The sequence below is a fragment of the Elaeis guineensis genome, chromosome 15 (assembly GCF_000442705.2).
Source record: "Elaeis guineensis isolate ETL-2024a chromosome 15, EG11, whole genome shotgun sequence".
Lineage (NCBI taxonomy): Eukaryota > Viridiplantae > Streptophyta > Magnoliopsida > Arecales > Arecaceae > Elaeis > Elaeis guineensis.
The window spans coordinates 46,960,050-46,975,052 of NC_026007.2; the positions used below are offsets into that span (position 1 = coordinate 46,960,050).

A 15,003-nucleotide genomic window follows, 5' to 3' on the forward strand; every position below is an offset into this window, starting at 1 on the left:
AAGAAAACAAACCATATAACCCTAAGTACTAATTAAGGATCATTTTGCCGATATTAGGGCTTATACTAGTTGGTCAATGGCACGATTTGATAAATCCTTGTGTAGCTCTATACCACGCTCGTACCGATACAACAGAGAGGGTGGGGAAGAGATAGAATAGGGGAGAGAAAGAGAGAGGAAGGAGGGAGGGAGGGGGGAGAGAGAAAAGGAGGGAGGGAGGGGGCAGAGTGCGGTCCTACATGGTAGAGAGGGTGGGGGAGAAGAGAGAGAAGAGGCAGGAAGGGGCAGCGAGAGGGAGGGCTGTGACCGCTAGTTGAAGGGCTGTCAAGGGTCAAGGAGGGCCACCCTCCGTCTCTCTCCCTCCTCCCTCTCCATCCTTTCTCTTTTTTTCTCTTTCTTTTTTCTCTTTTTTCATCAGTTTCTCATTTTGAATATCAAAACTGTCCCGATTTGCTACCAATATGGCTTGGTGTGCTCTGAATCAGTTAGTTCAGGATAATTTCTCATTCTTTGGTACTAATGAACGCTGTATTAAAAAATAGCTAAAAGTATTTATAAAAAAGCACATGTGCAGTAAAAATATTCACTTCACTAATAGCATTACAGGAGAGATATTCACCCATATCAGAAAGGGGGTCACATAACTCAAAGTCCTAATAAATCATGCATAGAAAGTATGTCAAGACATCAATAAAGGAATACATATAGAAGTAGAGAAGCATGTGCATATTAATCGTAAAACCTAGGTTATAATTCATATTGCTCAATTGAGCTTGAAAGACTTCAATAGAATAAAGCATTGAATATAATATAAAATTAAGATTTTAAGGAGAAAATTAGAGACAGAAGGTTTACCGTTTGAAGTTGGGAGATACACTCTTCATGGCTCAAAGAAGAAGATTAGATGGTCTCTTATAATAGTTGGATGACTGATTGAAAGATCATTAGCAATGGCTAGATGTCTGACCAGATGATTGCAAGCAAATACTGGATGATCATTAGAGAAGAGAAGATATAAGCGGAAGATTGATTTGGAGTGATGTAATTAAGAAGAAAAGGAAAGAACTTTGAAGAATGGTGAGGAGGAGGATACTTTTGTTTTTCAACATAACAAACTAAGGCTGTTGGGTGCTGGATGAGTCGTTAGATCGCATTGGTCGAAGGAACTAGTAAAAATTTTTTTTAACACCAAGAGAATGTTCGTAAAATTGGCTAAACTAGTGAGATGTTTTTATAATTTTTTTTAATTTAAATTATAATAAATTATTCTATTTTGTAGTAAATATGGCTGGATCAGACAAATCATTTTCCTGCGCAAGTAGTATGTGGCTGAGAGCTTTTTAGACAAAATGGACGGCTCATGTTTTACTTTCTGGACAGGCCAATGGATACCACCCTTTGCTTTTCGACTCTGAGTAATCTAAAATAATCATGCTGGCCTGATATGTCCTCATGGGGCTCGGATCACCAGAACTCTAAAATCTCCGGTGCAGGTCAAGTAATTTGTTCCTGCGGAGAATCCGAACTGCCTTTATGTTCCCCTTATATAGAGTAGCGAGAACGAGACATGAGACACCCGAACCGAACTTGAGTCACTGTTACTTAGCGATCGCCGGATCGAAGAGGAAGGATGGAGAACGCGGGTACGCCTTAGGATTTTGCGAGTCTCTTCGTTCTTTCTATTCTATGTACCTTTTTGGATCCCTTGTTCGGCTTTCTTGTGCTTTGCTTTAGGGTTTCTGAATCAGTTGGATGAGTATCACTGTATGGAATGACGGTTTCGCGAATTGGTTGGAAAGATCTGTGAACTAAATTTCGTTGATTGATTGATTGTTTTCAATGGAAAAATCGCAATGTTTATGTGATTGAAGGATATGATTCCAGCAGTAAGATTGCCGGTTATTGTTGTCCTTCTGTTGCTGTATTGGTTAATTGTCGTATTTTTATCTCAGTTTCAGCTTTTTTTACCTTTTTGAACGTTTCTTTGATCTTTGAAATTAAGTTTTACCTGTTGAGGCGGTGAGTTCTGGTTATTGGCTTGGCTGGGTGTTGTTTCTTTGGAAAAGATTATGTGCTTTATCTGAAAAGCAAAAATTCTTTATTAATTGTGTGGTTGAGGTTGGTATTACCAAATCCTAGTTCCTATTCCTTCCCTATAGAGGATGACATGTTTTGTTATTGTCACCTTTTCCAATTAATTTTTCACGATTTTCATCCATTTTAGCTTAGAATCTCACTGGGTTTTTCTTCAAACATTTAGGGCTTGTTTAGAAGCCTTAGCAGGAAATACCACAAGATGGAAAAAATATAATGAAATGATTCTCTAGTCCTTTAAAAATGATTGAAAGATACTACATGACAATATTTGCTCTGGTACTTGCTTTTGGACGATTGCAGGAAGAGGCAAGAAAAATTTTCATGAATAGGCTAGCTATTTGGAATGTGTGAAATGCTGTCATGAAGATCTTCCAAATATACTCATTGCTAGCTGGCCTTCTTGTTGCATATAGGAATTTGACAATCATCATGTATGTAATCTTGTATCGTGCATTTTGTGATAAGCATCTTAGAGTATTATAGTGGGTCAATAGATTTACAAGATAAGCCTTCTAGATGTCAGGTTAAATGCTTTTTCCTCAATTTTTCCTTTGCTTCAGATACTGGGATTATCAAGCAATTTAGGCAGCTGTAAGTGTGGAGCTAAGAGACCTTTGGAAATCCTGGGATCAAAGGCTCTTGGTAGCTAGGCAAGTGAATACATTATAAAATTAAGATTTTTTGTGTGTATATCCTCCTAAACATTCAAATTTACGTGAATATCCTTTCAAAATTGATATTTGTATGTACACCTTTATAAAATACTTGTTTTGCATGTATATCCTTCTTTTTTTTTTTTACATATGTACTCACATCATTTAACGTCGTTAAAAAATTAATGGATTAAAATTTAAATGATTAAAATATCCTTATGGGTACATGTACAAAAAAAAAATTTGTAAGGGTATATATACAAATAGTAATTTCATGAGGATATTCATGCAAATTTAAATGTTTAGAAGGATATATATGCAAAAAATTTTAATTTAATTTTTATCTATTTTATCTAGATGGATTCAGGCTCTCTTACTCTACAATGTAGTAACATATTACATAATATAACAACACGATGATGATATTATATAATATTTTATATATTAGAATATTATATTGTATTTTATTTTTATGCAAGATGGGACGATTATATCCATCTTATAACAACATGATATACCTTATACAGTTCACAAAGATATTTTTGATAAAATTTTTTAAAATAAAATATAATAAGATTATAAATTTTTATTATTACATAATGTCAAATTCACAATTATGTCCATTCTATGCAAATGTACAAGCTATTCATCTAATATCTGATTTAGATATTTTTGCTAGAAGCATATTATTATATATTAGAGGAAACATGAATTGTTATGATCTGTTTATGTTTTAGATAAAATAATTTTGATCTATCATTTGATAAAAAGATCATTTTATCTATATAAATTAATAAATTAAGTAAATTTATTATTTTATTTGTATATGTTAATTTTTCTCTATTAGAATAAGGAAAGAATTAACAAATCAAGAGAGGTGTATTTATGATAAGAATTTTTTGCGTGTATACCCTTCCAAATATTCAAATTTACGTAAATACCCTTATAAAATTATTATTTGCATATATATCCTTATAGATTTTTTTTTTGCACATCTATCCATAAGGATATTTTAGTCATTTTAAGTTTTTAAACCGTTAATTTTAGTGGTGTTAGATGATATGGGTACATATGTTAAAAAAAGTATTTTATGAGGGTATACATGCAGATATTAATTTTGAAAGGGTATTTATGTAAATTTAAATGTTTGAGAGGGTATACATGCAAAATACCCATAAAATTATATAAATATTACAATCATAGTTTTACGTGTAGGTTCGAAGTTTCCAAACAATCCAATCTGAAACTTCAACAAATAATATTTTTCTAAGACTCAAGAGCACCATATAAACATTCTACAACCAGGTGCCTATAATGTCAATTAATCCATGAAAAATTCCAACAAGAAAAATTGTATTTAATGGATGGAATGTGCATAAGATTGATTCAAAGAGAAACAAGTCTGCAATGAGTGGTTGTTTGTGATGTAAAAGCAATGACACATTTGTATATGTACATATCTTGCTGCTTAATTAAAATATAATTTGGAAGACAGTAAAAGGAGTTGCTTGTGAAAGAAGAATATATTTTACGTACTGTGATTGGTGTAAATCTTAGAACTTTATTTCTAAACTACTGTTATATGTATGTGTGCTATCCATGGGTTTATATGCATACGTGTGTTTATAGATATTTATATTTGTGTGTCTGCAGATACATGTCTGCACATGTTAGTTTATATATATGTATTGTAACCCTTATGTACTATTGGTAAGGCTTGGCCTCATGCTATCAACATAATATTAGTGTTGGCCTTTCAAAATCCTGATTTTCAATCTTCAAATTGCCTAGAAACCAAAATCAAGTATTTCAGGTCTCTTGCATATCCATCAAGTGGATAATGGGCAATTGCAATATTATTTAGGGAGTTAAACAACATTGCAGGTCATGTAATTTGAGAATCCAAATTGTTGATTTTAATCTAAACATCTTAAAACACATACAAGCTAGAATTCACTTGATTTTGATACTCCTAAACAATAAATCAAATCAAAGCACTGGGTGATACCATTAAAAATTTAAAACTATCCACTTGATGCATATGTATTAGGTAGGTGACCTCCAAAACAAATGATTTTTTGTGTGAGTTTTTATTTTTGGAGGGCTACCATTGATTTCCAGTTGATAATGCATGGAAAAATGTAAAAGATAGTGTTCTAGCTTTACTCTCTTTCTCTCTCTCTCTCTCTTTGTGTGTGTGTGTGTGTGTGTGTGTGTGTGTGTATTTGTCTGTCTTTCAAAGACATGCCTCTAAGTGGTGGGCTATAATCAAAGTGGCTAACCAAGTACTAGGTGGCCTTAGGTGCTCTCATGCATGTCTAGGTGCCAGCTTATGTGTTTCAGTGGCTGTCTTGCTTAGCCCAAGTGCCTTGCCTAGGATGCAATAAAGCAGCAGTTACATATGCTGTGGTGCTATCCAACCACCCTTCAGGTACTACCTTTGACCACATATTTTTACACCTATATCCAATGGGAAATTTCTCAACTCTTTGAGAGAACAACACATGACAAGAATTTGAAACCATTTTCTGATAAAGATAGTGCCAAAGGACAACAAAAATTTGAAACTGTGTTAAAGTGGGGACTCTTGAGTAAAAGTGTAAAACAGTAAATTCAAGAAAATGCTCAGGTAGGCATTTATTCTATTACATGCCCTCTAGTTAAGGTTAGACTTCCAGGCTGTTTTATGATCAAATGGGTCTGAAATGAAAAACCCAGAAAAAATAAAATTCAGGTTTATTTATGTTTAGACTTCAAAGCATGTTTATACCATGTGTCTTCCATTGAAAACACACATGGTCTGGTTTAACTGCTATATTGCATAATTCTTTCATCTTGTTCCTTTTTTTTTTGCACTTCTCTTTTCTGTACTTCACTCTTGTGCGCTAGATTCAACTGCTCTCCATCAAACTAAGTCTAGTGTTCAACATCTGTATTGTTATTTTCAACATCTTATTTTTTTTAACTTAAAGAAATAGGATCTCTATTTCAGATGTTATTTGTATCTTTTGTTCTCTTCTCAATTTTGATAATGATGAATCCCCTCTTTCATTTAGATAAAGATTAGCATTTGTTTTCCTTGTATGTCAAGAGCAAACTTGTTTTATTTTGTTTTCAGGGAAGCTGTATTAACTCCATTTTTTTTTTCTATAAAAGTTGAATGATGCTCAAACTTGTCCATATCAGGTGGAAACTTGCAAAATTTTGTTGTGCCACCAGTTGAAGGTGTTGCTGGAGGGGGAACCGGTTATGGTTGGAATGATGGTGGTTTGCAATGTTTGAATTCATTCACAGGAGCGGTTGATCCCACAAAAATCCCATCAGCAGATCTATTGCATGTCTGGTGCATGCCAAGCACTGCAAATGTTGGGCAACAAGAAATGCCAAGACCTTTGGAGCCTGTAAGTTCTGTTGTTTGTTGATATTCTTGTTTTGCATCCTCTCATTGAATTTACATGTAAAAAGTGAGTCTGGTTTATGTCAAAGCAAATTTGCATGTGTCTCCAGATTAGAATTTGGTTGTATACGTGGATAAGTGGGGGTCCAGGTTTCATTCTGATGCACTTTGGTGCGGTTGAGTTTCAATATACATTTTTGTGTAATTACCTACTTTCATGCATTTCCCTTCACATGCAATTTTCATGCAGATTGGGAAATATACAACTCTAGATATTTGTGTATTTGAATAAACACAGCACAATAAGCTTTGTCCAGTTATGTAGTGTTGGCTGCATGTTTTCTACCTTGTCTCTGGTTCTTTTTTAACATTGAAACCCTCGAAGTTGAACATGTTTATATTTTGTCAAAAAAAGAGGACATGTTTATATACCTCTTTGCTACTTATATTTTTTTCTATTTTTAACTCTTCTGTTCACTCCTTGGCTTGAAGATCTCTTCCTCACTGCTATTACCTTTGACCTATGCTGATTCATGACCGAATCATCTCTGGTGCTTCTTCCACAGCTGTCTTTCAATAGTATTGCTCATTAGCTTCATACTTATACAATGCACTCCTACCACACTGATATTGTGATCATTTCCCTCTTTATTGCTGAATGTTATGATCAATAATATATAAAATCAGCTTTATAATCAAGGATTCATGTCTCGGGGGAACGTCCCGTGGGACAAGGGATGGGGTACCATCCCATGTGTCGGGACAGGGTGTCCCACTAACGTCCCAGCATTCCAATTGGGCCATCTTGGGGCATCCCCTGTCCCAAGTGTTGGGATGGGACAGGACGGCAGCGCATCCCATTCTATGAAAAATTGGGACAGCCCTATGCCAAGGGATCTAAAACCTTGTTTATAATGATAACTACCAACATTCTATTTCTATTATAATCATGTATTTTTTTTAGTAAAATATTATAATCATGTAGTTGCTTATGCAACTGCAGCATTATAAATGCAGATCTCCACTTTATCGAATCTGATTCTCCATTATGTTTGAGGCATACTTGCCATCTCCTCTTTGTTCCTTATAATGAAACTAGGTTGCGAAGATGTAACAAGAGAACTACATGTCCCTTGATTCGATGCCCTCAATATTACACAAACTCTCCATACAGTTGCATTCCATGTTTGCTATTTTCTTCCAACTAAATTATGAACCTTTATTTTCTGCTGTGATATTGATTTAACTTTTGTCTCTTCTCCAATTTATCAGTGAAGACTTGATTTTTACAGAAAATGCACCAAGGACACAATTTGGCATAAATACCACACCAAAGGATGTCCTCTTGAATATAAATGGTTAATGCATGCATGAAATAAGTAAAGGGTAAGAGATTAAGGTTGGCATAATTTCAATTTGTCATTCACCTCTTGGCCAATGTATAAATGAAGATACTTCTTCCATGCATAATGTTTATAAATGTGGCCCTTTCTTGAAATATGCATATATAGAAAGTTTAAGATGGAAATACTTCTTTTTTTCTTCATCTTTGCTTCCTTTCTTTCCTCTTTCTTCTTCTCTCTCTGCATGGATGTGTTTCAGCATGCCAAACCCATCCTGGTTTTATTTTCTCATAGGAATGGGACAGGATGGTTGGGACGCCCTCCATCCTAATGGGACTTAAAACCTTGGACTGAGATTTATTGCCATTGGAAACTCCAATACTAGGTAAGGGTAGATCTTACACTTTTTAAATGCTTGGTCTTATTTGTCTTTAAAATAAATTGGGGACATCATCCATCAGATTTTTCGTTTTCAAAGTAATTATACAGTTATTTTATATAAAGTTTTTCCTCTTCAATATTGATAAATTTTGTATTAAAGAAATGATCTAAGTTCTTGATATTTCTCTCATCACTTCCAATTTATTTTCTAGTATTTTTGTTATCATTTTTTTTGTCTTTAATTCTATGCAATCTTGTATGATGCCTTAGTTTTAACATTAATATAAAGTTTTGAAGGGGTCAAATTGGTTAATGTTTTGGTATTTTAGATTAATGTGCAAGGCTTGATATGAGAACAAGAAGCAATAGTAACATGGGGGAAGTAGATGTTCGAGTTTCTATTCGTGCTTATAAAATTGGACCAGGCAGCAAATTAACAAGCTATCGATTCAGGTCCCAGTGGGACATCTCGCGGGATACCGGGATGGGGTACCATTCATGTGTTGAGACAAGGCTATCCCGCTAGCATCTTAACGTTCCGATCGGGATGTCTTGGGACATTTTCTGTCTCAGGTGTCGGGATGGGGTAGGATAGTGGCACGTTCTGTTCCATAGAAAAATTGGAACACTTGTGATCTATCGGTTTTAAAACCTTGCTATCTAATTCTTAGATCGATTAGTCTAACCGGTCCGATTCATGACATCGGCAAGATGTCATTATTTTTTCAAAAATTAAAAAAAGAAAAAATCAGGAAAAAAAGAAAAGTTCCTGCTCCACTCCTAATCCAATTGTTAGCTGGAATGGTTGCAAGCAACTACTAAAATGAGGATAGAAACAATACAACAGCAAGCAGGGTTCGCCGTATCGGGCCGAACTGCCCGGTACGAGGCGTACCGAGCCGGACCGGTAGTTTACTGGTCCGGTTCGGATCTTTTTTCGAAATATTCTCCGAACCGTCCCGAATCGCTCGGTTCGGTCCGATTCGCATCCATACTGCCCAAAATCGGACGGTGTGGATCGGTTCAGTTCGGTTCGGCGTGAACCGAACCGTACTGACATGCCCACATGAATAAAGTGGGGAGGGGAGAGGGGTCGGAGACTTTTTAAATCATTGAGCCTGTTAAGAGTTCTCTGAGAAGTCTTAGAGAACTTCCGAGGACCTGAAGCTTATGAAGGTCTCAACGAAACCGTTGAGACCTTCGAAAAATTAGAAAAAAAAGAAAAAACTCCGTCAAATTGTAAGAGTGGTTCGAGGAGAGACTGATCTTTGGCCGGAGGTAAGATAATATGTTATTTTCTTAATAAATATTTTTTTTTATTTTTGTTAAAAATAGGATAAGAATGAGAAAATGAAAATAAGAGAAAATCATGTCAAAATCTTGTGATTTTGGTATGATTTAATTATATGTGATAGATCTTTGGAAGATCTACACGATGACATCAAAATTGTTAATTTTCATTAATTATATATTTTTTAAATATTTTTAAATATTTATTTATTTAAAAATTTAAAAAAATAAATTTTAGAAAAAAAATCAAGAGTTTTTGAATCATGTTTAGAATGATTCAAGCTACTTAAATCTAATTTTATTTTTTTTCAAATATTTGAAATAAAAAAAATATTTTTTTAATTATTTAAATTAAAAAATTTAATTATAAAATAAAAAAATATAAAAATAGTGTTATATTTTAGTTAATTTAAAAATATTATTTGAAGCATATAACATATTTATTTTGAATTTATAATTTTTAAAATAATTATTAAAATTATTTTAAAATTATTTTAAAATTATATATAATTATTTTAATTATCGTTAAACTATCGTGTTTTGTTGTACTTGCATATATTTATAAGAAAAAAATTTAGAGCATGACGTTTGTTCACTTTAATTAATCAGCTATTTTATAGTATATATTTATTTATATAAAAATTATTAAAAAATTAAAAAAATAAAAAATCAGTGTTAGTTTTGAAATTGAGAATAATGTTTAGAATGATTCAAAATAATTGAAATATTTGAATCTAACTTGAGATTTTTTTGAAATTCTTTTTGTAAATATTTAAATAGTAAAAAATATTATCAAATAAAAAATATATGTAATTAGTGTTATATTATAGGTAATTCAAAATAATTAGTATTTTGTTATACCTGCAGAAATGAGTAAGAAAAAAGATCCAGAGCGTGACATCGGTTGGGATCATGACGAGATGCTCTCGGCTCGACATCATTGGAGATGCAAATGGTGCAACACAGAGTTCAAGGGAGGAGGGGTGATTAGGTTGAAGCAGCATCTGGCTGGTGGTTATCCTGATGTGTTCATGTGTCAGAAATGTCCGCAAGAGGTCTGACAATTGATGAAAAAGCATTTTGCTGATTCAAAAGCAGCGAAGGAAAGGGTAAAGCAGAAAAAGACCGAAGTAGACTGTCGAGCTGCAGAGTCACCTTCTTATCACTCTAGAGAGTCAGAGGAGGCTTCTGCTCCAGATGATGAGGCACAGATTGAGGCTGCCATTCAGGCGAGCTTGACGGATCAGTACCAGCAGGAGGAGATGGCCCGGTACAGAGAGCGATTCGGACCATCATATTACGAATCAGGATCTGGATCAGCGACTGGTAGGGGAGAATTCGAGTTAAGGAGGACTACCTCAGTCAGAGAGCCTGGTGGTAGAGGGAGCAGACGTAGCATGTTTTCTTTATTGGGAGTTTTTGGCAGTAGGAGGAGGTCCTCCAGAGATATTCCAGTAGGAGCCAGCATTCAGGATTTGGATCCACATGCTTTGCCTAGCAAGGATTCAAAGCAGAAGAGAATTGACAGTATGCTGAAAAAAGATAAGAAGAAGGATATGTGGCGAGCTATTGGATCATGGTTTCATTTCAGCCATATTCCAGCAAATGCAGCAGCCAATCCTTACTACCGATCTGTTATTTCAGCTATAGAGACTGCCGGTCAGGGTGTAGATCCTTCAGGACTTAAGGACATCTATGGTCAGCTTCTTGACAGTAATAAGGAGGATCTGCAGAGATTGATTGCTTCTTATAAAAATAAATGACCTACATACGGTCTGACAGTGATGTGTAATGGTTGGACAGGTCCTACTAGACAGAGCATCATTAATTTTTTGACATATTGTGATGGAAAAGTATTTTTTTACAAATCAATCGATGCTTCAGATAAGATGCACGATGCCACATATATCCTTGGTCTGATGGAGGAGGTGATTGATTCAGTGGGTGAGCAGCATGTTGTGCAGGTCATCACAGATAACGGACCACAATATAAGACTGCCGGAGAGTTGTTGATGGAGCAGCGACCGCAGATATACTGGACTCCATGTGCTGCACATTGCATTGATCTTATATTAATGGATATCGGAAAGATTCGCAGGGTGCAGCAGGTAGTGGAGATTGCCCAGATCATTACTAGATTCATCTACAACCACATATGGGTTCTTTCATTGATGCGGACGTATATTGGGGGGAGATCTTACGATCGGGTATCACACGGTTTGCTACCAACTACATAGTACTTGATAGTCTTCTTCAGAAGAAAACAACCCTACGTCAGATGTTTGTCAGTGCCGAGTGGCAGGAGAGCAGATATGCGAGGGCCGGCACTGATGGAAGTCGTGTGGAGAACTTGATGACGAGTCAGTCATTTTGGTAGCGGGCTGAGAAGATAGTGAAGGCTATCAAGCCTTTATATGAGGTGCTTCGCGCTGTGGACAGCGAGAGATACCCCCAGATGGGCTTCCTATATTACATGATGGAGAGGACAAAGAAACAGATCAGTGAGAATGATCCTAAGCATGCTCAAGAATTCATTAACATTATTGAGCGCCGTTGGGACTATCAGATGGGCAGAGATTTGCATCTAGCTAGTAAGTTTGGATTCAAGAATGTTTTAAAATATTTTTTCGAAGCATAAAAATAAAATTGTGCTTAATCAGTCTTAAAATTTATCTGCAGCTTATTACTTGAATTCGAGATTTCAGTATACTATTTCGGGGATAGATATGGATAGCGAGCTTTTTGCTGCTCTTCGCAATGTCATATATAAGATGGTGTTCGATCCAAAAATCGCGTCGTTGTGTCTGCAAGAGGTATGCTAGTTTAAAACAGATGTAATTATTCAACTGAATTCGATCTGATATATTTATAAATAATAAATATATTTTATTTCAGACGAAACAGTTTAGAGAGGGATCAGACAGTTTTGGAGTCCCATCAGCTGTCGTAAGTAAAAAGCAGATGAATCCAGATAAATTACATATCAATAATGAGCAATGTAGATTGATATGTAATTTTGCTTAATAATATCATCAAATTTGATATGTAATTTTGCTTTTGTAGCTGAATGGTGGATTCATTTTGGAACGTCAGCAGAAAATTTGAGACATATGGCTGTCCGTATTCTTTCTCAGACGGTCTCTGCTAGTTGCTGTGAGCGTAATTGGTCCACTTTCGTCCTTATCCACAGCAAACAGAGAAATCGTTTGACACAAAAATGCCTCGATGATCTTGTATATGTTCACTACAATCTGAGGTTGAGGTTAAAATATATTCAGGAGGAAGTTCAGTTGAAGTACATTGATCCGATGCTGGATGATTATGCCGACGAGGATGATGATCCGATCGTCGGATGGCTTGCAGGTCAGCAGCAGGAGTCAGAGCTTGATGAGCCAGGATCCCCTCCACGACCAGTCAGTGTGGTGGCGAGGGAGATTAGGGTGGATCCAGGGCAATGGGCAGAAAAAAATATTCCACATAGGGTTCCAGCTGATCAGCTACAGTCTGAGGGGACACAAGGGACTCATTCATCACATGACTCGTTATCCGATACATCTTCTCAGAGATTCGAGCGAGAGATGTATAGACGATCCTCCCGGCAGCCAGCAAGAAGGCATCCATCCTCCCAATCACAGGAAACTCAGTCACAGAGGGGTACAAAGAGGAAAAAAAAAAGACAGTTGTACGTGCACCACTCTCGAGAGTACAGGAGCTATCTGGTTCAGATACGGACACTAGGGAGAGTGATGATGATACTGGTAGTAGTAGCCATGGATCTGATGATCAGGAAGGAACTGGAAGACAAGAGACCACCGTTTATGAGACAGCCACAGGGTGATATTCGATTCACCGGTGAGTCTCAGTTTACGCATGTCACACAAGATAGGGATCATGGTGGACGAGTCAGTAGAGATCATGGGGAGCCGATTTCATATAGACGACGGTCTCCTAGAGGTCGTCTAGCACATGATGCAGCTGCGGACGATCTTGCACGTGGAGTAGGGTCCATGGATGTATCTGGATCATCCTCGCATTATGGATCCTATTTATTATCTACAGTCACCTTATGATTCATATGCATATGGTGCATCCGAGGTATCATCTTTTAGTGGTTACTACCCTATGCAGCCTGGAGCATCTTATGGATCAGATTTTGCTACTGGCATATTTGGATGGGCTCCTCCACAACCGTACCATTACCTCGAGGATACTTCTCAGAGTCAGAATTTTAGCGAGAGGTCTGAGATGTCTTACAATCCAGAGAGGATGCCTTATGGGATGATGAATATTCGAGAGTATGGTGTAGCTTGGCTAGAAGGTTGGACTGATGTCCCTTCAGACTATGTTGATGATCCAGACATCTACGAACGTCACAGACACTCGACAAGAAATTAAATGCAGAGTATATCTTAAGATTCGTATATCAGTTATTGCGCTTTGTACTTAAATATTTAGGTACATTTTAATGCGTATTTTATATATTTTTTTTAGTTTTAAGATGATATAGTTGAAATATAATGTAAATAAATATATATTTGAAATTTTGGATCAAGAGTCTTTGTACCGCAACCTAACTCCAAATTGAATCCAAATATGTCAATAATATGCAATATAATGCCATATTGAGGTTGTATTTATCAATTATTAACTTTAAAAATTCAAAAAAAATTAAAAATCGAAAAAAATTTTGTGTACCAGTATCGGACCGGTACGTCTGGGCATATCGTATGTCGGTACGGTACCGTACCGGTCCGGCATCGGCATGCCGTCCGGTACCGGTACAGCAAACCTTGACAGCAAGCCTCCCCAAGTCCTTTGGGGGTGGGGGCGCTCGTCGTGGGTCATGCCGGTGTTCTATGGTGGGCAATCAGCATCCATTAGTGGGAGCATTGAGTCATCGAGCTGGATTGAGACAATGGTGGCAATGCTTGTAAGCGAGATCACCTTTGTGAGGTTGAACTACTTTGACATCTATGGGGATGATGTCGGCTCCTCCCAAAGGGCCATGAAGTGAGAGAGGGGCCAAGTAAGCCATAGCCAGAAAGGAGGCTGGGAAAAGGGGGAGGGAGAGAGAGAGCAAAAGGAGAGAATTTTTGAGTTCATAGAAAAGGTCAATCTTTTACTCCCTTTTCCACTCTCTCTCTTGCTCTCTCTCCTTTGCTTGCTTGCTCTTGTGGATCCAAAAATGGTAGAGGATCTTGAGGCTGAGGCCGAAGATCTCCATAGTAGGGTACTAGTGGAGGGATCACGAGCATTAGATCTCTAGTTTGAGGGTTTTAGAGAGGGAAATGGTGCAAGTTTGTGGGAGGGGCAGGGTGGGAGGGAGGAGAGGGCAAATTCTTGGGTTTCATTGCCCATTGGGATGGTGTACAAGTCGATGTAAAAAAAAAAGGGTCAAATTGGATTGATGATCCGATTTGATCGGATCATCTAGTGCTCCTGGGTTGATCGAGTTTTGACCATTTTTAAAATATTTTGTGAATCGGATTGGACGGGCGAGGGATTTTTGGTTAAATTGATCAAATTGGCCGGTCTGGTCTGGTTTTAAAAATGCTGGTTGCTACAGTGAAAAATCTCTTTATGCAGGAGTTTGGTTCAAAAAAACTTGTGCTAGTGCAGAGATGGTATACACCTTTTTGAAAGAGCTTCTTATCTCATAGGCAAGAGTTGCATTTGTTGCACTACATTGTCGTGATTTTGGGAAGTCAAGGAGCCCATGACAGGTTAAGCATAGACTTGTCTACATGTGCTCTCTAGGTAAGACAATGAAAGCTTTAATGGTTTAGGTTCATTGTTTAGATTAAAATCAATATTGAGGAAAAGATCTTAGTGGTCTAAATCA

The 15,003-nt window shown here is 36.6% G+C and overlaps 2 protein-coding genes across 3 annotated transcripts in view; both read left to right on the top strand.

Moving 5' to 3' along the window:
* Positions 1–1,482: 1,482 nt before the first annotated feature.
* The window catches only part of LOC105032341 (uncharacterized), a 42,447-nt gene continuing 28,926 nt past the window's right edge, over positions 1,483–15,003 (top strand). The window contains exons 1-3 of one of the 2 annotated variants that reach the window (XM_029260994.2): positions 1,593–1,643; positions 2,658–2,747; positions 5,937–6,151. In XM_029260994.2, the coding sequence (XP_029116827.1) occupies positions 6,098–6,151 (54 nt within the window). In that variant the 5' untranslated portion in view covers positions 1,593–1,643; positions 2,658–2,747; positions 5,937–6,097. Of the gene's footprint in view, positions 1,644–2,657; positions 2,748–5,936; positions 6,152–15,003 lie in introns of both variants that reach the window. The other variant, XM_010906772.4, reaches the window with a different exon arrangement.
* On the top strand, positions 9,859–12,139 carry LOC140853947 (uncharacterized). Its single transcript, XM_073248980.1, has 2 exons — positions 9,859–11,752; positions 11,841–12,139. The coding sequence occupies exon 1, from the start codon at positions 10,229–10,231 to the stop codon at positions 10,922–10,924; it is 696 nt and encodes a 231-aa protein (XP_073105081.1). The 5' UTR covers positions 9,859–10,228; the 3' UTR covers positions 10,925–11,752; positions 11,841–12,139.

Excerpts from the sequence above, each read along its gene's own strand:
- LOC140853947 (XM_073248980.1), top strand. The coding sequence starts at position 10,229 with ATGAAAAAGCATTTTGCTGATTCAAAAGCAGCGAAGGAAAGGGTAAAG.